General features: G+C 51.5%; 1 protein-coding gene and 1 long non-coding RNA gene across 5 annotated transcripts; one reads left to right on the forward strand and one right to left on the reverse strand.

The window, feature by feature from the left end:
• Positions 1–233: 233 nt before the first annotated feature.
• PI4KB (phosphatidylinositol 4-kinase beta) lies at positions 234–26,429 on the reverse strand. 4 transcript variants are annotated; one of them, XM_045790558.2, is made up of 13 exons: positions 26,008–26,429; positions 17,672–18,608; positions 13,125–13,169; positions 10,498–10,725; positions 9,203–9,430; positions 7,277–7,386; positions 6,632–6,736; positions 6,286–6,409; positions 5,253–5,518; positions 2,579–2,711; positions 2,207–2,327; positions 1,488–1,550; positions 234–1,096 (listed from the first exon to the last, which is right to left on the reverse strand). In XM_045790558.2, the coding sequence occupies exons 2-13, from the start codon at positions 18,578–18,580 to the stop codon at positions 915–917; spliced, it is 2,514 nt and encodes an 837-aa protein (XP_045646514.1). In that variant the 5' UTR covers positions 18,581–18,608; positions 26,008–26,429; the 3' UTR covers positions 234–914. The 4 variants fall into 4 exon arrangements, with proteins under 4 accessions (XP_045646514.1, XP_087722407.1, XP_045646511.1 ...); XM_087866281.1 differs by lacking the exon at positions 13,125–13,169; XM_045790555.2 differs by lacking the exon at positions 1,488–1,550 and having other exon boundaries at positions 26,008–26,428.
• Positions 26,430–26,457: 28 nt separating this feature from the next.
• LOC123787714 (uncharacterized) lies at positions 26,458–27,168 on the forward strand. The gene is made up of 2 exons (XR_006778313.2): positions 26,458–26,548; positions 26,893–27,168. It is a non-coding gene; the product is annotated as an uncharacterized LOC123787714 (long non-coding RNA).

Raw genomic sequence — 27,168 nt, forward strand, 5'->3', positions numbered from 1 at the left:
GGCTCCTCTTTTTATGTGACCCGGACATTGTGGGCTTGTCAGGGAGGGGGCGAGAGTCAAGGTGGGAGGCCCTTCCCAGAACAAGGCAACGCTGACTGAGACAGGCAGGGAAAGAGCAGTCTTCTTCCACCCCGTTCTTCGTGGTGCCTCTGGCGTCCAGGACACTGAGGCATCTGCTCATAATCCTCACCTACCCCCAACCCCTGAAAAAAATACAATCCGGAAAGGACACAGATGGCTAACTAAGGACTTTATTTCAAACAAAAATTGAAAAGTTGAGAGCTAGTTCCCTGGGTGTGGGGAGGGGATCAGGCCAGGGAATCCCCTGTGACTCGGCTGATCCCCTTGTCCACTGGAGGGGTCGTGATCCTTCCCTTCCCCGCCCCTGGGATGGGGAACCTCTGCAAGTGTAGACCCTACGCCAGAGCAAGGGGAGCTCGGCTTGGGCCAGTCGCGGGGAGGGGACAGAGTTGGGCAGCAGCATGGCCAAAGGCCAACCACAGGATCAAGTCCTAAGTACCAAGAACCTTCTCTTCCCCGCTCCGCCCCCCCCATTCCTGGGACCCAGAACGGAGTAAGGATGTCCTGTGGAAAGAACCTCTTGGACCCTGGTGAGAAGAAAGGCCCCAGTGCCCCTCACTGTCTATCACCTCTGTTCTCTGGAGGGTGCGAGTCCTGCAGTCTGTCACATGGGGACAGTGACACCGCCGGGGACAGGGAAGCCCCAGCAAGTCTGGGCCCCGCAGCCGGCTCTCCCACCCCCGGGGAGCGCTACCGTTACCACATGATCCTTTGTATTTCTTGCCTTCCATTTCCCGTGGGTGGGGTCTCCTGGTCTGGGGTTTCTTGGACACGGCCCCTCCCGGGGAGGGTGCTCCAAATCCCCCAGCACTCCAGGGCCTGAGAAGCAGGTGTCACATGATGCCGTTGGTGAGGTACTGGAAGCCGTCGTAGAGTTTGGTGGTGATAGACCGCATGCTGCCGTCCACCATCTGCTCCACCAGCAGCTGGAGCTGCTCCTCCGTCATGCTCATGTGGAACCGCTCTTTGAGGTTGCGGATGGTGCTGGAGCCATGGAAGCAAGGAAGCTGAGAACCTGGGGGAGCGGTGAGGACAGCAGGTCACAGCAGGAAAGGGGGGAGGGGCAGCGGTAACAGCCACAGCAAGTGATACAGAGCCGGGGTATCTGAAGTGCCCCCTCCCTCCCACGTCGGAGGGCTCCCTGACCGGATGCGGTTCTGCCTGGGACGGGAAGGTGGAGTTGGGGGGCCCTGGCTTGAGCCCATCTTCTTCCACACTCCTAAGCCCCTCTAGGTGAGGGTGTAAGGGAGGGGGAGAGGGCCGGCACCACATCGCCCCCAGTAAGCGCGGAGGGAGCAGAGTCTCAGGACCCAGAGGGAAAGCTGGGAAGAGGGTCTGGGGAACGGGCCCTGAGCCGGGCACTTATCTGGTTGCAGGCCTCTGCCTATGCTACGTCTGACACTCACAGATGACCTGGGCCACCGTCATCACGGGGCCAGCCGGGGATGCTCCCGAGCAACGGCGACAACCTGCGGGGTGGGGGCAGGGATGGGGGGGGAGGAGGAGACTGGCAGCTCAGCCCAAGTGCACACTGCAGCCTTGAGGAGGGGGCTGGAGACGAGGGCCCAGAAGAGCTGGGAGAGGAGAGACTCTGGGCGGCAAGGCAGTGAGGAAATGGCTCAGGGAGAGCAGATCAAGAGCAGAGAGGAAATACTTTGAGCGCACCGAGAGGAGCCAGTGTTGGGACAGGGAAGGGGGCTGGGGACAGGGCAGTCAGTGGTCAAGGGCCAACAGGGAGGAAAGTGGTGACCGGAAACACCTGGACTGGCAAAGAGCAGAGCCAGAGGGATGGAAGGAAACAAAAAATCAGGCGGACAAGGGATGGGGAGACGGGTAGGGACCGGGAGGCTGGAGATGGGGCTGTTCTCTCCCTGAGGGTGCCTAAGGGGTAGTTACTGCAGTCTGTACCCCCCACCCCCTCCCATCCCTGTCAGGAGTCAGGAGGAATGTCCCAAAGGACAAATGGCACTGGAGCTTGGAAACCCTCCGGGAAACCACACCCCCAGTTTTGAGGTAGAATCCACGTTTTGGAAGTTCCATGCCCCAGGGCCCCAACATTAAGTGGGAAACCTGAAACTCTATGGGCACTGCCCTACCCCCAATGCACGGCCTCTTCCCAGCCCACCTTGCTGCATGATCTCCACGATTTGCACCACTTTATCCATGTGCTTCCGAGCAGCGATCAGCCCCTGCAGCATCAGCATCTTGTAGTAGTTGAACATGTCGCCGTCCAGGCCCCCCATCACCTGCGAAGGGAGACCTGTATGTGTACGGGGGCTCACAAGCCAGCCGGGACAGGACTTCCTCCATCGGGGCAAACATGCCAAACTCCGTGACTTCCCCGCTCTCTTTTCAGGCAGGAAGCCTCCGGACATCTAGCCTCACCCTGACTCGCTGCCGTCTCTGTTCTGTTGGTCCCTAATTTGGGGGGAGCCCACAGCTCCCTCTCCCATGACAGAGAAAGAACACAGTGAGGCACCTCTCCTTCCTGACTCACGTCCACAAACTCTGTGGTCAGCTTAAAGGCTGACGTCTCAAAGCCCAGGTTTCGGGGTGAGCTGGACAGGATGAAGCCAAAGTCGATGTGGATGATGTGGCCTTCTGCATCCAAAAGGATGTTTCCATTGTGTCTGAGGAGGGGGCAGAGGAGAGAAAGAGGCAGTCGTAAGTCTGACTGAGGCAGGAGCCTCAAGCTGCAACACCCTGGCCACGTGATACCAGGTTAGGGAGCCTCCTGCCAAGTTTGTTGCTGCCTAGAACTCTGGGCCCAACCTCTTACGACCTAAAGCTAATCAGAGGAAAGAAGCGAAATCAGAAAAGTAAACTGCTGTCAAAGGCTCTGGGGTCTGAAACTGCCATCATGATTTTTTTCGAAATCACCATTAACTGACAACTTAAAAACAGTTTAAGAATATTCCCATTTTTAAAAATCATGCTTCTAGCACCCAAACTGACTCCAGCTGAGTAGAGAACCTGGAAGCAAGGAAAGGTCTCTATAGCTCCAGCCAACCATCTCAGAGGCCAAGCCCTCCGCTCGGTGGGAGGCCTCCAGTCAGACCCTACTTACCGAGTTTTATTGGTAATTCCTGTCAGCCCACTGCAGAGCAAGAGCCCCACCCCAAGAGAGCGGGCTGAGTGGAGTTTAAATGTTAAATACTGTGTGGGGGCTCTGAGGAGTAGAGGAGTAGGTTTTAGCCATTTGGTAAGATCACTTATGTAAAGAAAATCTCAGGAAGCAATTACTAGGGTCTAGCTGCAGGAAGAAGAGTTAGAGGGAGATAAATCCCAGGTCTCTGTGATTCCCACATGAACGGCCAGCAGGAGGAGGAACAATTAACATGCTAAGCATGTGAGCCAGGCCCATTCAGCATAACCGACCCCCTCCGTGTCAGCAGAGGCTTTGTTAGGCTAAGAGCTCCTGGTCTGAAGCCATCTTCTTTGGTCTGACTGGCCACAAGCGGGACGGAGGGAGAACTGGTCCCACCTCAGTCCTTCCCCCTTGGGGAAAGCATTAGAAAATTTACCAACACAGGCACCATCTTGGGAGTAAGAAAGGTTCTAGATGTCCTCGTCCAACCTCTCATTTTGCAGGTGAGGAAACAGAGGCCCAGAGGGGAAAAGTGACTTTCAAGCACAAGGACCCAGGGCTGCCGGGGACAGCTTCTCTCCTAACTGCCGGAGTAGCTCCAGAAGCACAGGTGTTCGGGGCTCATTCTGAAGCAGTTGGGGAGATCGCGCACCTGATTTCAGTTTGGGGCCCATTCACTGTTGCCACTTTTTTCCAGTGGCTGATTCCATTCATGGCTTCACTACGATTCTTTTTTTGCGTTATTAGAAAAGGTTTATCAGCTGCCTGCCCCCTCCCCCTCTTTAAAGGGATGGACTAAATCTTCCAGACATTAGTTTCTACAGGAAAGCCCAGAGGCCTGACTAGCCCCTGCCTCCCTGCCACCCACTTATTCAATCCAGGGCTCAGCTCTAGACTCCCTGGGCCCTGGGTTCAAAATCCTGCCACTTCAGGGACAGTCGAAAGCTTGCAACCAAACTCCTTATAAATATAGTTCCGTTTCCCGTCAGCCTGCACATGCAGAGCCTCTGCCGGGCTCGTTTACGGGGCTGGCAGGGTAGAATGAGCAGAGGTTCTGAAAGCTCCCCGACCCTCATTTCCCTCACAAGAAAACGCCTGCCTGACAGGGTTTTCGTCGGGTTTTAACAGAAGAATGACAGGCACTTAACAAATGTTAGATTTCTGAGAAGCAGCCCTGTGAGTTAGGTCTTCATGTGCTGCCATGCCACTGGGAACCCAAGGAGCATGGGCCACCGCAGCTCAGCCTTTTCAGGAGGCTGCCCTCTGCGCGGTGAGAGGTGCGGCTCACAGGCGCATTCAGGGGGCTGACCCTGAGTCACTGTCTTAGAAAGCAAGACCCTAGGCGGTGTAGTTATCTCTGTCCGACATGCTCGCCTATATGCGAAGCTGGACCTCACAAAGGTCAGTGTGATATTGGAAGAAATGACAGCTCTGGGCAAAACGAGAGATACTTAAAAGTTCTGAAATTCACACGTTGGAATAAGAAGAGGTCAGGGCCGGGAGCTGCAACTGTACCTCACCGTGGTCCTCATACCCGTCTTCTCTTTCTGGCTCTCGGTGGCCACCGCTACCCTCGGGCCAGGCCTCAGGACCTCCTGCTTTACTGAAGACCCATTTACATCCACCCTCACCCTCTGTGCCCGGGGGGCAGTCCCTAAACACAGCCTGGATCTTGTCACCCCTCTGCGTGCAAAACAAAGCTCCTCAGCCTCATACTGAAGGCCCTTCTGACCGACCGCGGCTTCCCTGTGACACCACCGCCTCCTCCTCTGCCAGCCAGTGTAGCCCGAGCTTCCGGCACACTGCGCCGTGCCCTTGCCTGGAGCGTCCTTCCCCCGCAGCTTCCGGTCCTCACCTTCCTTTGTCCCTGGAGACCCTGTTCGCTCAAATCCTTGCTCCTCCCACAAGTCCTTCACTTCTTTGCCCCTGGACCCTAGCCCCTGTTTATGTCTCTCTGCTTAATGGCACATCAACACGTCTCTGCTTAAGACGTGCTGTGTGCTCCACTTGTACGTCTAGGCGACGGGAGGTGAGGAGCAAGTGAGACCGCCAGGAGGGGACAGGTTAGGAGGAGTTCACCCACCTGTCCTTCACCTGCAGGAGGTAGCAGACCAAGCAGTAGCCAGCACAGCTTTGTACGAAGTTGCGCTGTGCGCTGAGGAACGCCTCAGTGGTGTAACTGCCATGCTCCTGCAGGAAGTAATCGAGCAAGGAGAGCTGTGACTGCTTCTTCACCTGGTGAATGGACACGGCGTTGACCACTGGCTCAATCATGCCACTGTCGGCAGAAATCACAAGGATCTTGTATGGCTTGATCCACAGGGGCACTCGCTCCTGTTCCCAAATGGACTGTGAGGAGACACAGAGGCACGAAACTATCATCTTTCCAAACTAGGGAAGGGGGCTAAAATTCCCCCTGTCCCCCACCTTGGACAGTTCCCATCCTTGTGGCCGTGGATTCTAGGCCATCAAATGAGTAAAACCCACTGATCCCCCTGAGGACCAGGGAGTTCTGAAAGAAGTGCAGGGTTCAAAAAGATACAGGGAAGTATGTGAGAAAAGGCATCATATAGGTAGAAAGCCCCAAAAAAGGCAGGGAGAACAGGAATTCACACTGACACCTCAAAGGCACAGAGAATGAGCCATTAATCCAAATTCAAATAATAGGGAGAAGACAGGAAAGGATTTAGGTCCAGAGAAAGCCTCTTAAGAAAATCACAATATTTATAGAAAGAATAGGATTAACAGGTGAAGTTGCTTGCAGGTGACCAATCCAAAGGTTCAGGGGATCGACATCTCAGCACACTGCGGAGCAGCTGCCACAGACCAGTTAGGAGACTAAAGCACAAATCCAGCCTCCCGAGTTCAGAGATCACAGCAGGCGCAGGTCAAAAAGGGCCACGAGGCGTCGCTGTGGAGCTGTTCCTGTGGCTGTACTTCCCAGGGAGGTAGACAGGGGAAGGAAGGAGCACCAGCGTCCGCTGGTCTGCATCCAATTCAGACCTGGGCAGGGAGCTGGTCCCCGGCAGAGCTCCCCGTGGAACCACCTGCGTAACAACCTACACGCTCACCTCAGCTGGGCTGAGTTCCCCTTCTTCCTCCCCCCCCCCTCTTACCTGCAGTTGCTTCAACACCTGGAAAGCCAGGAGCTCCTGCCGAAGATCATCCCCGCACTTGACAATGACTGACAGGAGCCGCCAGTTGGGAAGGTGGCCATAGGGGGAGCCCTCTCGGATTCGCCTGTGAAGAAGGAAGCAAAATGTGTCAAAGCGTTGACGCCAGGAGAGGACAGACATCGCTTCCGCCTGAAGTCCAAATCAGACTCCCCACAAGGCAAGGATTCAGATGCCTGGGAGCCTGATTGTTTGGGAGAGACTGGCGGATAATCCGGACGCTGAGGTGAGTACCTGAGGCTGCCTCTGAGCTTTGCAGGGGCCTAACGACCACACCCGCCCGACTCACCTTACTTTCTCCTGCCAGGGCTCTTTGAGAGCAACTGCAGAAGGGTCTTCCGGGTCTCGTCTGAAGGCTGTGGGGGTGTGAGCCAGCTGCTCCGAGAGCCGCCGTCTAGCAGGAAGAAACTATATCATTTGCTTGGAGGAGTTACCCCAGAGCCTCATGTCCCTGTCTAATGTCTAGACATTTCCTGTACTCTTTCCTTGATTCTGGGCACACAGAGATAGAAACCTGGGCTGAGAGTTTTGCTAACCTGGTGGTTTGCTATCATGTTGCAATGCAGGTTACCAGGCCCTCCCCATTTCTCCACCGAGTCTCTGATTCAGATCAGGTGTGGCTCCAGCATCTGCATTTCCAGCAAGCTCTCCTCCCTCTCCCTTGATTCTGACACGTGTGACCCGCTCCAAGAACTGCTGCTCCAATTCCTTCCTCTGGGCTTTCATCCCTTTGGAGTCCTCTTAAACGTAACTTCCTTCTGTGGTAGCCCAGTAATTTCTCAACCTGTACCTTCACTGGCTCAAGCTTGGGGACTTCAGGACAAGAATGGAGTAAGGACAGAGAAGAGGGAAAGGAGAGGCTGACAGGAAAGGGACAGAGACAGACAGTGCCTGAGAGGGAGGAGGAACTTGGGGCAGGGTGGTGTGGCCATACCGGATGTCCCCTGCTGCTATGAACACAGGCTCCTTGCTCTCCTGGCTGGTGATGCTGTCCACAGAGAACTGGGAGATGTTGTCACAGCTGTTGGTGTGCACTTCAGGGAGCTGGGAGAGCAGGGAACCATGGGTCAGAAGCGCCAAACACAGGCCTCACTTTGTCACCCGCTCCTCCAGTCATTTTGCATGCTTGCCGCCCCTGCATCGTGATCGCCCCCCCCACCCCCGCCTGGGCTCTGTTCCAGAAAGCCTGCCCTGCTGCCACGCCATCCTCACCACTTGGACCCCAAACGCCTGGGCACTCACACGGGCCTTACAGCAATGTTTCCGTAAGTGTGAACTACCTCATCAGCATTACCTGGGATGCTGCTAAAATGCAAATTGCCGTATCCCACCATCAGTCTGAAGTAGAATTACTGGGAATGGGATCTGAAGTCTGTATGTTTAACAAATTCTCCAGAAGACCCCGCCACGACTGCCAGAGAAAGCTGGACTTTCAGCCTTCTACTAGGAGTTCTCCCTGGCTATAGTTGCGTTCTCCCGTAGGGTCCAGAACAGAGCCTCTCCCAACTAGGCCCCTCTGACCATTTCTTCAGTCTCAGCCATTCAGTCTAATCTCCCCATCTCTCTCAAATACAAAATATTCTACCAGACCCCATGGTCCACAGCAAGGCCCTTCCCTTCTTCTTCCTCCGAAGCAGATCGCATCCTCCACTCCACTTGGCACTTACCACACACTGCCTTGTTGTATATCCTATAAACAGATTCTTCCCCCTAAATGTCTGTGTCCAATCTCCCTAATTGGACTGTAAGCTCAAGGGCAGAGAGTCTGTCTTCACAAAGTGAAATCTGGTTGTGTCAGAGTCCTACATAAAATGCGGCTCTACGTCTGCCTTCGGCTCAGGGCGTGATCCCGGCATTATGGGATCGGGCCCCACATCAGGCTCCTCCGCTATGAGCCTGCTTCTTCCTCTCCCACTCCCCCTGCTTGTGTTCCCTCTCTCGCTGGCTGTCTCCATCTCTGTCAAATAAATAAATAAAATCTTTAAAAAAAAAAAAAAATGCGGCTCTGGCTCTTCACAACCCCAGCAGAGAGTCCGAGTTTCCTTCCACAGTTGACAGGATCCTTCCTACAAACTGGCTCACGCCAACCTCTCCAGCCCCCTTCTTGACCACTTCTCACCCACACTGCACATCACAGCCACACATAATGTCCTTCGGTTCCTCAACTGGGCCGAGCTGTCTCGTCCTCCAGTCTCTGCACATTTGCTCTTCCCTCTGCTGGGAATGTTCTGTCCAGCAAATTCCTACCCATCTTCAGGGCCCCGCTGACCTATTTCCTACTCAGGAAATCATCTGGGGTGTGCCCAGGCCCAAGTCTGGAGTTAAGTCCTACCCCCACCCTCAAGGGCTGCCAAAACGCCCCGCTTTCTGCAGTACAACCTGGACCTCACCACACTACAGCTACCTGCTGACTGGCTTGGTTCCCTTTCTTTTTAGGTCATAAACTCCTTGTAGGCAGGGGCCCCTGGTTCACAAGTCCACAGTACTCCAGGCTGGCAACAAGAAGGCTCTCCATAAATATTTCTTGAAGGAATGAATGTATGACTTATTCTCTACTTTCCTAAGACAACTTTATATAGCAGATGTTCAATAAATATTTTCAGTTTCCCTCACTCCCTTAGGCTTAGAAGTTCATCCTTATATTTAACCTAAATTCCTTCTGCAGGAAAGTGAGCTCCACCTGAATATTCCAGACTAGCGGTATTCAGGGCTTTCCCCCTCCTCCCCATTACTACCTACCTCACCCGTGTGGGCACTTGCCTCAGCCTGTCTCAGGGTGTGTTGCCTTGTCTCGAATACAATGAAAGCTCCTGGGGAACGGGTGCTGGGCCCCAGGACCACCTCCTGGGAGCTCCCTCACCTCCACCTGCAGCTCGCCTATGTCATCCACCGACCAGGCCTCATCATCGTTGTCATAGTTGGGCACCGTGCTGAAGCTGCCTGCCCGCTGCTCATGGGTGATACCGCATTCGGGCAGGTTCTCCACGGACCGTGTGCTCCGAATTCGGTTCTCGGGTATCCGGGCGGGGACGTTGGTGGTGTCGAAGTTCTCACATTCAAGGACTTCCACATAGATCAGGTAGGGAGCCTGGTGGGGCGGTGTGTGTGTGTGAGAATAGAATTCCCTCCACCACCGCCCCCCAAATCTCAACTCTGCTAACAGTCTTTCCAGCTGCCCACTCCTAGCTCCAACCCTTACCTGTCAGTCCCTTGACACTATGAATGCCACATTCAAGGCAGGAACTTGTTCTGTGAACATGCATTTCAAGAATTTGGGTGAGAGAGTGCAAAGGTCTTTAAAATGTTTCAGCTGATGGGCACCTGGGTATCTCCGTTGGGTAAGCGTCTGCCTTCGGCTCAGGTCATGATCCCAGGGTCCTGGGACTGAGTTCTGCATTGGGCTCCCTGCTCTGCAGGGAGTCTGCTTCTCCCTCTGCCCCTCCTCCCACTCATTCTCTCAATCTCTCTCTCTCTCTCAAATAAATAAAATCTTTTAAAAAATAAAATGTTTCAGCTGGGCTTCAACAGGTACAGATGATATACTTGGGCAAAACTATCAATTACCACCTTCAGAGAGGCCTGGGAGCCTATCTTAGGGTCTTGTCCTAAAGACAGACAGAGACGGGAAAAGCCGGGCACTGTTCCAAGCAGGGTTCTAATCCTCAATACTTCTTCTGAAAGAAGAATCTGAACCATCAGTACTCATTCCAATCAGCAAACAGCTAACTCTCTCCAACATAAGTTCAGCAACATTCTCTCCTTTTACCTTCCCATTCTGATTGGAAAACATCCTGGAAATAAGAGACTTCTCTACTCCCACTGTCACTGTACCTAGAAAGCCTAAGAGTTATGGAAGGACTGGTGAAAAGCTACCAAAGGGCTGGAAGGAGATTCGAGAGCAATTCTCTCCTGAGACATGGGAAGGAAGAGGCAAGCTGAAAAGGTTAGGCCTCTTTGGTCCAGAAAAACAAGCCCCAAGGAGGGGAACAAGAGGGCCCCCAGAATCACAACAGCACTGAGGTAAAGTCAAGACTGACACATGCGCATGAACCGTGGAGGCGAGGATGTTGGTGGGGCATCCCTGGTGTACACACAAACCTGGACAACCACGGGAGGGGTCAAATGGGGGTAGGGTTTGAGCCAGAGCCCACCTACCTTGTCCTTGGAGTTGAGGACAACAGCCTGGGTGTGGGGCACACGGACCACGTGGTGGTCAAAGCCAGCAGTGGGCAGCCAGACTCGGGCAGGGAGCTTATGGTTGAGCAGGGAGAGCTCTGAGATCAGCCGCTGTGTTTTCTGCTCCTTGGTGGGGAGCGTGGCCAGCCGCTTGCCAATCGCCATCAGGGACTTGATGAATTCTCGCTCAGGAGCCAGTCTGACAGGCTACAGGAGGTTGGGGCAAAGTAAAAGACGGTGAAGAAACCATAGAAAAAAGTGGCCCACCCACTTAGTCACTCCTGGTCATGGATCCCAATGTCTGGAGAACTCTAGGGAAGGAGCTACCTTTCAGCACTGGTGGGAGGTCCCACCACTCCACCCCTGACAAATTCAGCTGGGAAAAGGTAGAAAAGCCAGCCCACTCCTCCACAGGCTGATTCTTGAGGGTGAAGGGGGTATGAATCTGTGTCACTGGGAGGTACCCCTCTTCTCTGGGACCTGAGTTTGTTACAAACTGTCCCAAGGCTTTGAGATGGGTCGGGGGACAACATCCAGAGAGCAGAGCTGCATAAGCAGCTGACATGACGTGCTTCACTTATCTCCAGATCTGTGGGCCGAGTCTCTGCTGAGGGGCACTGCCAGTGCCCCCCAAGGCTAGGGAGGGGCGCTCTGCGTCATTATGTCGCCTTTTAAAGAAGGAGGACTTACTCCATTCAAATGACTTTTGTTACCTTTCATAGCATCCCCCTGTCCACCCCACAATCTCTTAAAGGGGTCAGCACACATGCAGGGGATGTGAAGGGGATGAGCAGACTTTGCATTAATGAGGGAACAATCAACGGGGACAGAAAAAGCAGATGGAGGGAGGTGGATGTGGGGAGTGGGTGGAGAAAGCAACAGCTCCTTTCAGCCCTTGACAAAGGCCCTGAAGGTCTGTCTCTTTCGGTGATTCCTCCTTACATCCTCCTCCCCTACCTCTCAGGGATAGGCTCCCCATATTAGCTCCCTGCTGTGAGCTTGGCTCCTCAGACTGGGTACTTCATCATTCCCAGAAAGGGCAAAGTCCGTCCGAGTGGTGAGGTGAGGGTGGGGGAAAAGATGGACACAAAGAAGGGCTCTTTTCCCAGCCTAAATCCTTCTACCACTAAGGGCACTTTATCAAGGTAGCCACCAGCATCCCCACCCCAGCTCCCCTCAGCTAGATAAGAACATTCCTCTTCTTATAGAAACAGTATTTCACTCACCAGGCCTTTCTCTCCCTCTCTGTGGATCCTGCTTAGTTTCCTGAGAACTAAGAATTTTTACCCTCACTCTCTCACACTACAAAAAAGAGCTTCTTTCGAAAGCTGGGTAGTATCAGGCCCATCTCTACATGTGCAAAGAGCCAGGGTTCAAAGGAATAGCTCATCTCTCAGCCTCTGCCCCACTGGGGGCTGGCTGAGGGTCCCACATAATAATGAAACAGGGTGTCGGAATCAATCGGGGATGCTCTGGGAGACGGGGTTGAAAAGAGATCAAGACAGGAAGACAGTAGAACTGGGCTTCTGTGGTCCCTGGAAATATCCCAGGAGCCTCAGGGAGAAAGCAAAAGAAAGGAAGAGGAAATCTGGAAACTCACTCCTTCATTCATCCTGATCCCCTAATCCATCCACTCAGGTGGCAAATGGTCACTGTTCCAAGGACCCTTCACCCCAACCAATTCATAGTCATCTCAGATTAGAAAAGGCAGAATTCCTTCCCATCTTCAAATCAGCATTTGGGTCGGGGCCCCTACGTTCCTTCAGCATGTTGGAGATGTGACCACAGGCCTCGAGACAGGCCCTGCCACATGGGAGGAGATAGGAATCATGACTGAAAGGGGATCAGCACAGAACGGAGAAAACTGATTGGGTAGACAAATCAAAAAGAAAATGTAAAAAAATCATCCAAACTCCCAGAGGGTCCAGCATTTCCTCTCACGTCTCTGCCCAGCAACAAGGTCTGAGACCCTGCGGGACCAGAGGGTCAGGGGTTAGTCCAGAGGGAACAAGAAAGGAGAATGCAGATTAAGGAACCTCCTGGACAGTGAGCTGGGAAAGGGAAGAACTCAGACCTGGAAGAAAGATGGTTGAAACTAAAAAAGAAAACCAGCTGTGGGGAGGTAAAGCTTTCCTTCAGGCCAAATCCTGTTACTTTTGGGGTCTGCTCCCCCAGCACAGGGCCTAGCATTTAGAAGAACCAATGGTCTGATGGCAGAAGCCATGGGGCAAAGGTTCTGGATGGGAGAAACAGGATCCTGGGGGTTTCTGCCAAGCAGTTCTTGGCTCCAATCCAGGGGTAAATTCTACCTCTCTCCCAGCTGTTTGCTCTAGAGACCCAGGAACTGGGGGCTGAGTTGCACTGCATCCCAGCTGTGTCTGGGAGAAGGATCCAGCCGGACTAAGCCTGGGCTCAGGGCACTGGTGACAAAGGGCAGTGGACTCCTCCAGTCTGGGGAGCCCTGGGAGGGAGGGACTGATCTCCCAGGAAGAAAAGGCACCTTTTAATTCCAGCCTTGGCCTGGGGACTCAGAAGACCTGGGGACGGAGAGGAAATGCGGCCACAGGGGGGAGCCTGCCACCCAGTCCCAGCCTGGCCCCACTTACGGAACTGAATGAATTATCAATACTCTCGGTGCTGGAGGAGAGCTCCTGGGAAAGGGCCAGAGGGCAAGGGGAGGAGGACGGGCAGGGAGGGAGGGGAGAGAGACAAAGGCAAAGAATTTAGCTCCAACTTGGATCGTAACTGCTTCTCTCGTGTATCTCTACCTGGCTGCTTTAATGAGAGAAAGTCAACCCAGAAACACGACTTGCCCAAATTCTTGACCCTTGTGGGAGACACTGGAGGGCTGGCTCAGACCATGAGGTCAGAATGGCTGAAGAGACAGAAGGCCTCAGCTTTTCACTTTCTCCCCTTCTCTCCTAGCCTGTACCGAGCTCTCCCTCCAGGACAGACCTTACAGCTGGGTGCCTCGGGGCGGTAACTGCACTGCCAAACTGCCTGCTTTCTCTTCAGTCACTCAACACGCTCCCAACCAAACTCTTCTCTGTGGAAACCACCACAAAGGAACTGAATTTAACAAGCAGCATGGCCCCCATACTGGAAAGCCTGCATTCCTTCAGCTTCTTGTGAATGTCAGGGAGGAAGCAGAAGAGCTGAACTTTCAGTGCCAGAGGTGTCTCCTTTTCAATCAGCCTCATTATCATCCTGGGAAGACCAGTCCCAACCTTGAGCCATGTGATGAGGGCCACCCCAGGCCCTGGGCGTGACACCCCTGGGCTAGATGCTGCTGGGCATACAGGATGGATAACTCTCCTACACTCAACCTCTGCAGACTTCCTATCAGGCCATTTCGTGTCACACTCAGTAAACTACAATTTTTGGACCTCAGTTGGGGAGCTGGTCCTAGCTGCAACCACCTGAGAAAGCTGAGTAGCCGAGCAGCAGCTGTCCAGGTCCCAGCCTAGGAGATTTATCTAAATCTCACCCCATGCCTGTGTCTTACTGGTGCCCGTGAGCAAAACAGGGGAAAGAGCTGTGGTCAAACTCGCTTTCGGCAGCTCTACTGCAGCTTGTCCATGAGCCCATCCTGGGTTCTGTCCACCAAGGTCCGCCGGGGCAGGGAGAAGGGGCAACACGCATGCACAAACGTGCAGGAGGGCAGGGGCCTGGACTTAGACAAAGTCCTGGGAGCTCCCAGGTCAGGAGGGCAGTGGTCACCGAGCTTCTACTCTGCAGTCAGCATTCCAAGCATCTGCTTAATTCCATTCCATGGTTTACATTCTCTTCTAGCTGGAGGTCCTATAGTCAGGTCATTCCTTGAAGAATCTGAGGAGAGGGGCACTTGGAGGGAGAAGGCGGGCCAACCACTCTCCCAAGGCAACAACCCCTCTGCTTTGGGTAGAGGTGGCAGGGAGAACTGAGGCAGTGAGGGTGCCAGACTTAGTGGTTCAATTTCTATCCATGAGCTGGCTGGGGAAGGAACAGCAGGCAGGATACTAGCTCCACGAGCAACGCTCCAGCTGATTCTTCCACAGACGTTCCTGACTCATTAGTAGCCCTGGGGGAAGGGAGGTATATCATGATCTGTCCCTCTCTCCTACTCTGTAGGCTTGAGTCACTCCTACTGAGTCAGCTCCAGGAGAAAAGCTGAGGCCAAGAAGCTGCCATCACACCACATCACGCTGGAAGGCCCACTGGGGCTTCCAGTGTGACATGCAGCAGATTTCTCTGTACAAAGGTTATAGTCCTGAAAAGACAAAGCTGATCAACTATGAGTGTCATTATGTGGAGCAGGGTGTGGGGTGGGGGTGGTACCCAAATCATCTCTGACCCCTGGGCCCTGTTCTAGGCCAAAATGTCTACCATCTGGTTACTAATGGGAAGAAAGACTACCTGAGCAGAGTCCTTCAATGAGGCTGACAAAAACTGCTTGGAAGCAGTAGGCTTCAGGGGCTGAAATGGGGGCTGGGAGAAACCCGTGCTCGAGCCCTTGGCCTGTAGTGGAGAGCGTGAAAGAGCCGTCATTAAAAAAACAGAACCCTGTGTGAGATCTCGGCAGAAAATGACCGTGCAGGGAGACTCTGGGCAGGAAGAGAGCTACACGACAGCCAGGGCCTCTTCTCTGTGGCCTCACTTTACCCTCCAGAGCTTCTCTTTAGATAATTACGTGCTTTGTTTAGTAAGCTGTAGACTTCCTCCTTATATGCAGGAAACAGCTTTTCAAGAGAGCCACATTCCACCAAAAAACTGTTAGAACTGATAAATTAAGTAAAGTTTCAGTATACAAAATTGAGAGTCACACACTAAATGGACTCTCAGATAATGGGGTCTCCACATTACAAGTTCCTGGAGGGAAGAGCTGCACTTTACCCTTCATCCCTCACTGCCTCTGGCATGGGCTGTGCACACAGTATAAGCTCATTCGTTGAGTGAATGAATGTTGCGTAACAGGGGAGGAGGAGCAGAAGGAGGAAAACCAATTCGCTTGCTATCTGGGGAACAAAAGCCTTGAGAGATATCCTCGAACTGCCAAAGGGGTTTGGCCAGACCTCTGTGCCCGAAGACTCCAGTGCTCAGACCCCTAGAGATATCCATATTTATTCTCTCACTTCTGCTCTCACATTTCCTAAGAACGCACAGTGGATTCAGGTGTCTCATTCTGCCAGCATCAGGTAACCTAGGAATGCCTAGGGATCTGGTATCTCCTTCCTTTCCTGGATCTAATAACCTATGATAAGGAGCCAGGCTGGGAAGAATGGCAGCCAGAGAAGCCACCCCAGAGGATTTAAGCTCTCACAGAATACCCGTGTCGCAGAGTCACTCATAGTCCCATCTTGGGAAGGAGTTAGATCCAAGGAAGAGGAACCAAGGACCAGCACAGAGTAGGCCCGAGGCCTCAACTTTTCTGGTCCTGAGATGATGACTACCAAATGCACACGGGGAAAAGCCATGCCTGACTGGAGGCACCAAGGGGCTCACCTGCAGCTGCTCACACACATACTGCTATGGGCTTGACCCCAAGAGGAGGAGCTCCCAAACCCTTCAGGACCTCAGTCCCACCAGATCTGGATGATTCTTCTTATTCTGCAACAACCTCCCTTCATGACTTTGAACTTCCTTGCCAAGCTCAACCAGAAAACGGTCCATTTTGGTTCTGAGAACAGTTGGGCTCTTCCGCCTGTGCATGGAATTGTGGAAACCTGGATGGCTAGGACCTAGGCCATTCTTCCCCAAGTGGACTCGGAACAGCTGAGGGCACGGGAACACAGATGCTGGGCAATGAGCAAGATGGCTCAGCTGAATGATTAAGAGCACCGGCTGTGATCTGAGGCCTAGCTGAGGGACCCTGGGCAAATCACCTCACCTCTCTAAGCTTGTCTCTTCAATGGTAAAATAATCCCTGTCTCTTAGGACTGTTGAGGATGAAACGTAAAGTATGTAAAGTACTTGGCACGATGCTTGGCACAGAATAAGTGCCCAATGTTAACTCTTTTAGCTTCACTGTTATTAAGTTATCACAACAAAATCCCAAATTTCCAGAAAGCAGGCTCTACAGTCTCCCTCCATCCTGCCTTTCCCCTTCCCTAGTCACTCTGAAAGAAGCTGAAAAGAAGTCCTATTGTATCAAAACCGTGGGTGGGTTATGTGCCCCACAGAGGCAGATGCCAGCACCACGGCTATACGCATTTTCCAACAAGTGCAAATTCCTTGTTCTTTTCTCCCCTTCTTTCCTAGGCTGGGCTGGCAGCCAGGATGAGAGCTGGGACAGTGGTGAGTCAGAGTGGGGGGACTGGGGCATCATTGTCTGGCTGGGACACCAGGTCACTGACACTTGGTTGTCCACTGGCAACTTCCCAAGCTATCTGTCCAGACACAGAATGGAAGGTGGGCATAACCTACTGATGTGCTTATCTCTTCACTGCTCTGGACACCCCCAACTGCTCCTGCAGCCTTCTCTTCTTTCCAGACTTCAGGTCTCTGACTAGACTCTGGGCATGCCCAAGATTTACTCTACACCAAGACCGTTTCCCTCTTCCCTCTGTGCTTTTCCCAAATGCTAAGACATCCCTTCCCCTCAGGAAAGGCAGGCATGAGGGCATTCTGCAGATGCCTCAGTGATACGAATGAACCCTACTCTTAAGTCAACAAAAGGCAGAATCTCTGGAGAGTGGGGCAGAGGGAATATGAGGAGGAGCAACCAGGAGAATGAAGTTAAGGCTCTATTTAATACCCCTCCCCCCAGCACACTCGCCATCCCTTTTCCTCCCTGGTGGCTGCTACCCTGAGAGGTTCTGGTAGATAACCCAGGTCTCAAGTCAGGGTGGGTAGGGTCTCTGCCACAGTTCTCAGTAAGTAAGTAGTTAATGGAATGGCAGAAGTTGAGTAAAAACAACTGGTCGGGAGTGTCAGCCTTGCTATTAGCTACATGACCTGAGGCAAGTCACTTCCATTTCTCTAGGTCTCTGAGTTGTTCCTTTGTAAAACGAGACAGTAGGAATACATGAATTCTAAGATCCTTTTCCACTCTGACATCCCATGCGTTTATCAGTGAAATGAAACAGAGGGAAGGAAAGAAAAGGACAGAGGAACTGTATGTCAGACATCCTGTCTCCATGCCGTCTTGCCCCGCTGCCCCTCCCAGGCATTTTACCTCATCCTCATTTTCCACTTTAGGGTTGCTGGCTGTCCGTTTCAGGTTGCTGCTGAGACTTATGCTGGCGGTGGCATCGGACTTAGAGCGCTGGTGAGTCCTCTTAGAGGGGGACAGCCCCATGTCAGGGGCTGGGCTCAAGGAGGGCAGCTCCCTCTTCCGGTGAGCTGGCTTCAGCTCATCTGAGAGAATCAGCTTCCGGAGCTTGGTCCCACGGGAGTGTCGCTGAGTGGAAATGTGCATGTCTGAAGAGTAGGCCCCAAGCAACAGGGCGCACTGGAGGGAAAAGTTAATGCTCTGGCGGCAGCGATGGACTATGTAGGGCTTGATGGCGTCACCCACGTCCTCGTCCATGTGGATGTACATGTTAAGCAACTGGGGCAGGTAGAAATCCACATCCTCGTTGCGAAAGCAGAAGAGCCGGTTGCCGATGTAGGCTTGTACTCCAGGCTCTTTGGAGTTGTACAGGTATGAAATGGCCATGGAGATGTCAAATAGTTTTGACTCAAATAGCCTCAGCAGCCAGGACTGTTTGGCTGAGTTGTTCTGCCGTCGCCTCCTTGCTCCCTTGGCTGTGCCCGAGGCCACCGTGGCCCCCATTTCATCTTCCTCCTCCCTTATCTGGGCAGGTGGATCGTCCAAGCAACGGATCGCACTGTCCAAAACATCCCCATTGACCAGCTCCAGTGGGCTGTCTGTGCTAGACACAGCCACGCCTCCACGCAAAAGCTTGACTTGCTCCAGCACCTCCTGGCAGGCCTTCTGGGCCACCTCACGGTCAATCACTGATAGTTCCCCGACCCCCTCTGTGATGACGCCTAGCAAGGAACCCCCATTATTCCCTGGCGGGCCAGGAGTGGGCTCACAAGTTGGCTTCAGGGGGGCAGGTTCCACCACCATGTCTCCCATGGCCACAGCCAGACTTCGAGCTTCCAAGCTACGGGAGGAAAGAGGGAGAAACAGAAAAGGAGACACATACACACATACTGGTTAGTGGTGCCATCCTCAGGTCTTCCTTTCGTCTACATGAAACCTTCCCAGGCACCTCCTCTCTTTTGTCTTCCTGGACCCCTTCAAAATCGGATAAGAAGTCATCTGCCAGGAAGCCTCCCTCACTGCCCCCCTGCTGATCGCCGCATCACTCTTCCTTCCTTCTGCGCCTAGCTATCAGCTTAGCCTCTGTCCCTACCTTGCGTCTGCAAAAAAAATGTTACGTTTACATAAGTTTGCAAATTCTTCAGGTAGACTGGAAAGCAATTCGGGTCTTATTCCCTGTCCCTAACTCTTCAAATGCTTTTCTATCTTTGTGTTCTTCTTGTGTCTCCCTTGACACGCCTGCCAATAACCTTTCTCTTTTCCTCTTTAGATTGTATTTCCTCACTCATATAACACTCCAGACACGGGTCTTAGCATCTCACCTCCATTCAGTATCAAAGTCTTTTTTTTTTTAAGTTTTATTTTTTATTTAAGTAATCTCTACACGCAATGTGGGGCTCGATCGAACTCAAGACCGTGAGATCAACAGTCCCACTCTCTTCCAACCGAAACAGCCAGATGCCCCTGGTATCCAAGTCCTGATGTGTTTTCTAGCTACAGATACTTTCTTACCTTCCCTTCAGACTCAAAGTTCCCAAGGACTAAGGGCCAGCAATACCATCCAGGCGTCACCGAGAAGAAAACAGCTCAACAACCACACACAACCTTGCTGAACTGTGCCGTTTCTCTGCTTGTCTGACTTCATGACATCATTCCCTCTTCCTCAAGTGCTGCAGCAGTTAAGTATAGTGGAAAGATTCCTGAACTTGGAGTCACATGGGCTGGGATTCAAGATCCTGGCTCTGTCATTATGAGATGTGTAAACTTATGCAAACCATATATCTTCTGAGTTTGTTTCCTCAACTGCAAAATGGGAAAAACATATCTACTTCTCATTGTTGCTGTGTGGGAAAACTTTATGAGTGTAGAAGGATCTAGCACAGTCCTTGGCACACAGTAGTACTCAATAAATGTTAGGTGAATCCTAATCACCTAACAAGTTAGTAAACAGTGCGTATGTGTACGAGTGTGTGTGCACACACATATACTGCTTATAAGAAAAGTGAATTAGAATTACATTTGTTGTCTAAGAATCTCCCAAAACATTTATGATAGCCCTCTCCTACCCCAACGCTACTTTCTCCATTATCATACACATAGCCAAAGAACTGGAAGGCTGGGAGAAGGCAAAAAGAATTCAGCTAGAGCTCATGGGTCTATAACATCCAAAGAATGGGGAGGAACAGGAATCACATCACCAAGAATCCCTTTCTGGAGTGAGAACATTGCTGACTAAAGCCACTGCCCTCCTAGAACGATTCTTCGGAGCCCCACCAAATTTGGATCAGAATAGTGTAGAACAGAAGGAAATCTCAAAGCAGGGACTGGGAGGGGCACATGTTAATGTCAGATCAACCCAGCTCCAGAGCCAACAATGGGCTCAGAGGCCTCTTCACAAAAACACAAATAAGAGTGAGTCTAAGATCAACTCAAGAGCGTAAGCAAGAGGAAGGCAGAATTTACTGGAGAGCTGAAATGCAGGTAGTTTCCAACTATTAGTGACATTACCTTTGATGCTAGTGAATCTGGGTGCATATAACTTTGGGTAGGTGAAAGGAGGATTTTGATACAATTTCTCTAATTACTCTGGGAAGCCCCATTTTCCACCACCCCCCTTCCAGTCCAGTGCCTCTTCCTGCACCTCTGAAATGTTAAGAGTCAGTTACTCTTCTCTGCCCAACACTACAGAGCCTAGCTCCATGCCTCCCAGCAGTCACCACTAAAGCCTTGCAGGAAGACAGATGGGGAACTCTTCTGTTCTCAGAGATCGCCAAAAAAGGCTACTTCAGTTTATCTTTCTCCCAACTCTGTCAAACAAGAAGTTCCCATCCCTGAATTTAATTTCTCTGATGCAGCTTGAGCTTGGTATCAGTAAAAATTTGGCAACTCGTTCATCATGCTCTCTCCTGAAATTAGGAAGAGCCCTCTGAGCAGTAGAACCAGCATGGCTGCCTATGTGGATCTGTCTCTACTCGCAACTTTAGGTTACACAGAAATAATAAGAACGCTTTAATCACTCCTTGCCACACCTTTGCAGGGCACTCTAATCCAACTGAGACCACCACCTTTTAGGTCTGCTGAAAAACTCACATAATAGCCTCAATTGTGTTATACAACCAACTCCCCCCCCTCAATCTCTCTATGCTTGGCAAATCTTTCCCCTTCCCTCTACTCTGGAGACTTCCAAGTTAACGAAAGCTCCTAAAATTCACTTTTCAAAACTTCCAAGGGAGGGGCGCCTGAGTGGCTCAGTTGGTTAAGCGTCTGCCTTCGGCTCAGGTCATGATCTCAGGGTCCTTGGACTGAGCCCCACATCGGGCTTCCTGCCCAGCGGAGAGCCTGCTTCTCCCTCTCCCTCTGCCTGCGTGTGCTCTCGCTCTCTCTTTCAAATAAATAAAATCTTAAAAAAAAAGAAACCCAAAAACTTCCAAGGGACATGAAATTCAGACATCTTCCCATATATATAGCACCTCAGACCTCACTAGGGTACTCAGCAGATGCCTGCCCCAGCTGATCACAATTTCACAACTGGGATGGATTATTACTGGCACCAGGAGGGGAGGGAAGGATGCTATTATTATTATTATTATTATTATTATTATTATTATTATTATTATTTATTCCAGGGCTCACCCACGAATCCTGCATCATAGTACTCAGGTAAGACTTATCCACTGAATAGATCCCCCGTCTCACAGTCTTTATTCCCCAGGGAACCAGATGGTGTCAAGAGATGCAGGAAAACTGGACTCCTCTCTAGTGGCTCTGCCACTAGAAACTACCAAATTGGAGCTGGACCTCCCTCACCTCCCTGAGCCTCAAGGATTGCCTCCATCTGAAACAAGTCATGGGGGGAGAAGTGTTGAGTTGCCAATTTAGACAATAAGAGATAGGAAAGGGATTCTTCAAAACCTAAGTCCTAATATGGTCTTCAACATCAATTCATTCATTTTCAAAAGCAAAGACAATATATTTTGGTTAAGTAACTATTCTAAAGAAAGTGAAAGGATTAGAAAGCGAAAGAAAAAAGGAAGAGGTCCGGTATTCATCACCCTTCACCTTGTAAGAGAATAGGAAAAAAGGAGAAAATCCAAACTTTTAATATCAAATGGCTCCAATGCTCTCAAGGATGTTCAAATAACTGAGACTCCACATTTCACACTGGGAGCCTAAACTGGCCTTCCGCTTAGATGATGAAGGAGCCGAAAGAGACCTCTCCCAACCCCAGCCTAGCAGCTGGCTCCGAGGCGCTGGGGTGGGAGTGGAGAGTGTTAACAACTGATGGGGCTCCACAGCTAATCGTCTCGGCAATGTAGGCAGTCCTTGTCTGAGCACCAGGGGCTGTTCAGGGCTGAGCACAGCAGCGGCTATCGAGGACAGACAGGGTGTACATGCTTGTGTTCTGTATGACCTAGTATTTAAGTAAATGTCTGCAAAAACTCTAGAGGGAGGGGATATTTAACCTGACTTCCAGCTTCTCATCACCTCAAAAGATTTCAGGCAAAGAACCCTCCGACCCCCTAACGATCTCTATTAAAGGATTTCCTGGATTGGTCTCCCCTAGGACAGCACAGAAGAGAGCCCCAAATCAATCCCCTCACCAGTTAATGACCATTCCGTTCTTGGGGGACTAGAAAAATATGGATTGGTTCAGAACAATCCTCATGTTTTTACAGGCTCCTGAATTCTCATGGAATTGTCTTAAGAGACCATCTGATTTCCAAGCAGGTAGGCAAGCTCAATTTTCCTCCCTTTGAGATGGATCATGTGAGTTGGAAAAAAGGATAGTGAAGCCACTATCTTCATCCTACAAGGTGGGTAGTTAAGAGAGACTGTTACAAGTTCATGGAAAAGAAAGGGAAGTTCACGTATGTTATTTACAATGACACAGGCTTCTAATAAATAAAAATGACAATTATATAAACAAGAAGTGCAAATCCTCTAAAGTTCAATCCTCTTTTGTAACAATTAATAAATCAAGAAATAGAGGCACAAGCATTTTATCCAATGCTATGGTGATAACCTTCAGAAATAAACATTGAGGGGTGCCTGGGTGGCTCAGTCATTAAGCATCTGCCTTCCACTCAGGTCATGATCCCAGGTCCTGGGATCGGGCCCGTATCAGGCTCCCTGCTCAGTGGGAATCCTGCTTCTCCCTCTCCCACTCCCCCTGCTTGTGTTCCCTCTCTCTCACTGTGTCTCTATCAAATAAATAAAATCTTAAAAAAAAACAAAAAGAAACAAACATTGAGATAATTAAGATGTTAACTCTAAAGGAGGAGTGGGAAGAATGGAAAGGGACTGTTGATTTCATCATAAACTCTTAAGTACCATTGGATTTAGTACCAAGTGCATGTTTGCCTTTGATAATAATTTTCTTTTAAAGATTTTACTTTTTTAAGTAATCTCTACACTCAACGTGGGGCTTGAACTTACAAGTCAGAGGCCAAGAGTTGTGTGCTCCACCAACTGAGCCAGCCAGGCGCCCCACCTTTGATAACTTTTTAAAAGAAGTTGCTCTTCTTTTAAAAGAAGTCTTTTCCAAAGAGACTCCGTATCACCCTAGGCTGCCTGTTCTGCTGATGAGAAGTTCCTCCTCATATCTTAAAGTCTAACTCAAACCTTTTGGTAAAAAGGTCTCAGCTCGTCTTTCCCCCTTGACCTCAATGGACAAAGTGGAGATGAAGTACCACTTTTTCCTCATAGAAACTCAGGGCCGAACAGTGAAGTAGGCTCAGGCCCTAGCAGGAATCATGTAAAGCTTCCTCAAGGCCCCACTGAGGGATTGGCATCAGGGAAGAGGGCATCTCGAGCTAGTGGCAGAATGGTAGGGAAGGCAGTGGTCTCAGGGTTGTTAAGTCAATATTGAATCAGGCTGAGAAGTCTCTGCGCAGGGCCATGGGAGCTGGGATAAGCAGATTCCAGTCAGACAGCCCAAGCCAGCTCTGGGAGCCCCTGCTGAAACAGGCAGATGGCAAAGAAAGTAACCTGTGCACTCACCTCTCTCTGAACTGTTCCTCCCTGCTGCAAGCCCCAAATGCGCTTGGACTAGGCCCTCTCTTGTCTCATGCCAATTACTGAAAGGTTCCTCCCAAAGTTCTTCCCCAAATCAAAGAATCTCAATTTGCTCCTTTGGATGGCGTTCAGCAAACATGTTCTCATGCAGCATGGACCCAGCTGAGAACGAAGCAGGGAAACTAGGGGAAATATGATTTCTCTTTGGGGGGGTTTTCAAGGAGTGAAACTACTCCTACAAAGCAGGATGAGGAGACTGCACTCGGGCTAACAAATGAAGAGGGAGACAAGGGAGAAGTGGGAAGAGGAAGCATGATTATTTTCAAAAAGACCTAAAATTGGAAGATAAATGCAACTTCATGTGCCCCCTTCAATATCACAGGCCAAGAGAGACATGGCATACAAGGGAGCAACTAGTTTCCCGAGTCCCACTCCCACCTCACTCCAAAGTCTCTTTTCCAGCCATCTTCCTCAAAGGGCCTTCCCACAAACATACTTTCCACCTATAGAATCTGGAGTTATGGATCAAGTCCAAGAGGAACAGCACAGGTGGTCAGCAACTTCATGTAGTGGAGAGAGAAGGCAAGGCAGACAAAGGAAGCAGGCCTGGAGCTTGTCTTTCAAATGGAGTTATTGCCACAGCTGTTGACTAGAAAGACCCAACAGAGAGATCAAAATGAAGGAAAACTCTCAGGTCAGCTAAACCACTACTAAGAAATGCCTTTTGTCTGTGAAACCCAGAATGTTTTGTAAACAAGTAAGCCGAGTCTAATTTTCCCCCCAACCCACATTCTACAAGCAGCCTATACTGCACTGATGCCCACAGAGTGGGCCATTCTCCCCAAAAGGTCACTCTAGAGGTCAAGTGAGGAAGTCACAAGCTGAACCCAGGAGTCCTGATACTGAATGTCCAAGCTGTTTCTAATGTCTCATGTTTCTTTTCCCAGCTACCCTCAACCCCACCGTAGGCCTAAGCCCTTATGGAATCAACCAAACTATTCCAGTAAGCCACAGACAATAAATTGACTCCTTTTGGATCTGGAAGACACTCTACTCAGTGATCCCTTAAGGACAAGCCTAAAATTAAGTGATCCAAAACAAAATATCTCACAATCTTACAGTTTCCATGAAGGCCTGTTCATCCCTCCTAGTGGCTGATCCTGGGTAGCCAACAAAGTGTAATCCGATAGGAACTTCTTCAAAACTTACTCCATCCTTCAGAAAAACCCTTCTGTCCAGAAAAGCCTGAGTGAGACAGCTGAGCCCCCCCCCTTCCTCCCAACACATTCTCCTCTTAGTTCAAGGTTCAGGAGATCCTGAAATAAGTGGTATATAGAGATAAAGAATGTGACAGAGAACACATAAAGACCCAGGGAAAACAAAACCAAGGGTCACAAGGATCAGTAAAATCCTTGAAACTCGAGAGAGAAGGTGTCAGAGACGGAAATCCTGAATGGGAAGGGGCACTGTCAGGTCTTTTCTATAGGCGCAAACCTCCAGAGGTTGGGGTATTGAGGAGAGGGTGAACGGGAAGCTAAAGCAAGTTACAGGGATCATAAAGCACTTTCGAGAAGGGTAAGGATTAAGGTCAAAGTACAATGCAAATGGTACTTTGGGAAGGACGATGAGGGCCTGAGATTCCTTAAGGGGAGGGGAATAGGCAATTCTTGGAAGCCAGGAGCTGGGTGGGCGGCGCTGAGGTAATGGAATCAGCAACAGAGGAATAGAGGACCACGGGGAAGAGAGAGCTCGGGGAAATGGGAACCCTGTGCTGGGGTTGCACGGAGACATCCGAGGAAAGGAGCAAAAATAGGAAAAGGGATGTAGGCAGAGGCTGTGGGAAAGGTTTGGGGCAGGAACACAGATGACGAGGAAGGGCAAACAAGGATGGACATTACAGAGTACCCTGATGTGGAAAGGGTTCGTGACTTAGAAAATAATCCGGGACGGAGGCAACAGGGATAAGGGTATGTGTGTGTGTGTGGGGGGGGGATCCCCGGGGCGGAGGGAGGAGCTAAACAGAAGAGGAAGCCAAAAAAGCAGAGGAAGACCCCAGACTTGAGGGGAAAGGGTGGAGAAGGCACCCGGGGTGCAGCTGCCGCCCGGAGGGCAGTTTTGTAGTCAAACCCAGGTGTGGGGGCGGGGGGAGGCTGTGCGGGACAGGGTGGGAGAGGGACCCCCCGACTCACAGGGCCAGGGAGACTCACGGGGTAGGAGTCGCTTACCTCCTGGGGACGCCCGCGGAGGGGGTGCGGGCGGTCGGGGTCGGGCTGCGGACACCGCCGCCTCAGCAGCAGCGGCCGCTCCCGGGTTCCATTGGCCGCCTGCGCTTCCCTGACAGCGGCGGCGGCGGCTGAGCCAGGCCCGGCTTAGAGGCTGCCCTGGGCGCCGCCTGAGGGGGCCTTCGCACTGGCTCAAGTTCGACCGGGCCGCACAGCCTCCTCGCCTTCCCTCCACAAAAGCAACACCAAAAAAAAAAAAAAATCCCAGTAGGACTCAGTTCTTCTCGTGAGTCCCAGCAACCCTGCTCGGGGATATGCCTTCCTGCTTCTCCGAAGCTCAGGACCCTACCAATCCCACAGCAATCTAAGGAGTCGGGTGAGCTGCCTGGAACATGCCTGTTCAGAAATAGAAAGGGGGGCGGGGAAGACGCATTTGGAAGCTGGGGAGGGAGGAGAGGACGAGGGGAGGGACCTACGGGTGGGAGGAGGGGCCAATCTTCCCGAGGCTAAGAGGTCGTGTTTGCGAGGCTAGGGATTCGAGAAGGTAGTAAAATTTACTGGGTAAGGGACAGGGGTTCCTGGCCTAAAGCAGAAGGCGTCAGGCCGGCAGGCAGGCGCGGGTGCCCTGTTAGAAGGGAAGTACAGACACATTGGGTACTTCCATAAGTACCTGAACACGCAAATTATATGTAAATGAGCCCGTTTGTGTTAGCAACCGAGTTACCGTAATTGCTCTCGGTGGCTTTCTCCCCTCCGCTATTCCGCAAGACTCTCTTAGTAAATTAGGCCGTGGGAGGGGCGCGGGGGGCCCGGAGGGGAGTGGAGAAAGAGAAAGGGCCGGCGGTGAAGATAGTCACCCTCACCACCCTTCTTCTATTCATCTTTAAGGACGCTGCCAAGATTACGCTCCTTATCGCTTCGGGAATGGCGCGGTAGAACCGCGTCAATCTGTCGCCGTTAGCGGCGCGACTCGAGGCCGTGGTTCTGCCTCCGAGGTCACCACCTGCCCGGGTAGCCTTTGGCCTCCCGCCTCCAGCTGCCGGACGTCGATCCCTCCAGGGAGGGGTTGGACAGGGCCAGGTCGGGAGAGGTGAGTGATCATACCCCTTCCAAACAAAACCAAACCATATACAACTAAACAAATAAACAAAAACGCGCCCTGCA

The sequence above is a fragment of the Ursus americanus genome, chromosome 12, assembly GCF_024610735.1.
Source record: "Ursus americanus isolate L20-20 chromosome 12, mUrsAme1.1.p, whole genome shotgun sequence".
In the NCBI taxonomy this organism is placed as follows: Eukaryota; Metazoa; Chordata; class Mammalia; order Carnivora; family Ursidae; genus Ursus; species Ursus americanus.

What these genes read in the sequence shown, in the direction of transcription:
- PI4KB (XM_045790558.2), bottom strand. Translation starts at nt 18,580, where the DNA reads ATGGGAGACATGGTGGTGGAACCTGCCCCCCTGAAGCCAACTTGTGAG. An exon ending in CCCTGGCAGGAGAAAGTAAG is followed by an intron (nt 6,410 to 6,631) that starts GTGAGTCGGGCG and finishes CCTTCTTCACAG; the next exon opens with GCGAATCCGAGAGGGCTCCC. An exon ending in AGGTGTTGAAGCAACTGCAG is followed by an intron (nt 5,519 to 6,285) that starts GTAAGAGGGGGG and finishes GTCTCCTCACAG; the next exon opens with TCCATTTGGGAACAGGAGCG.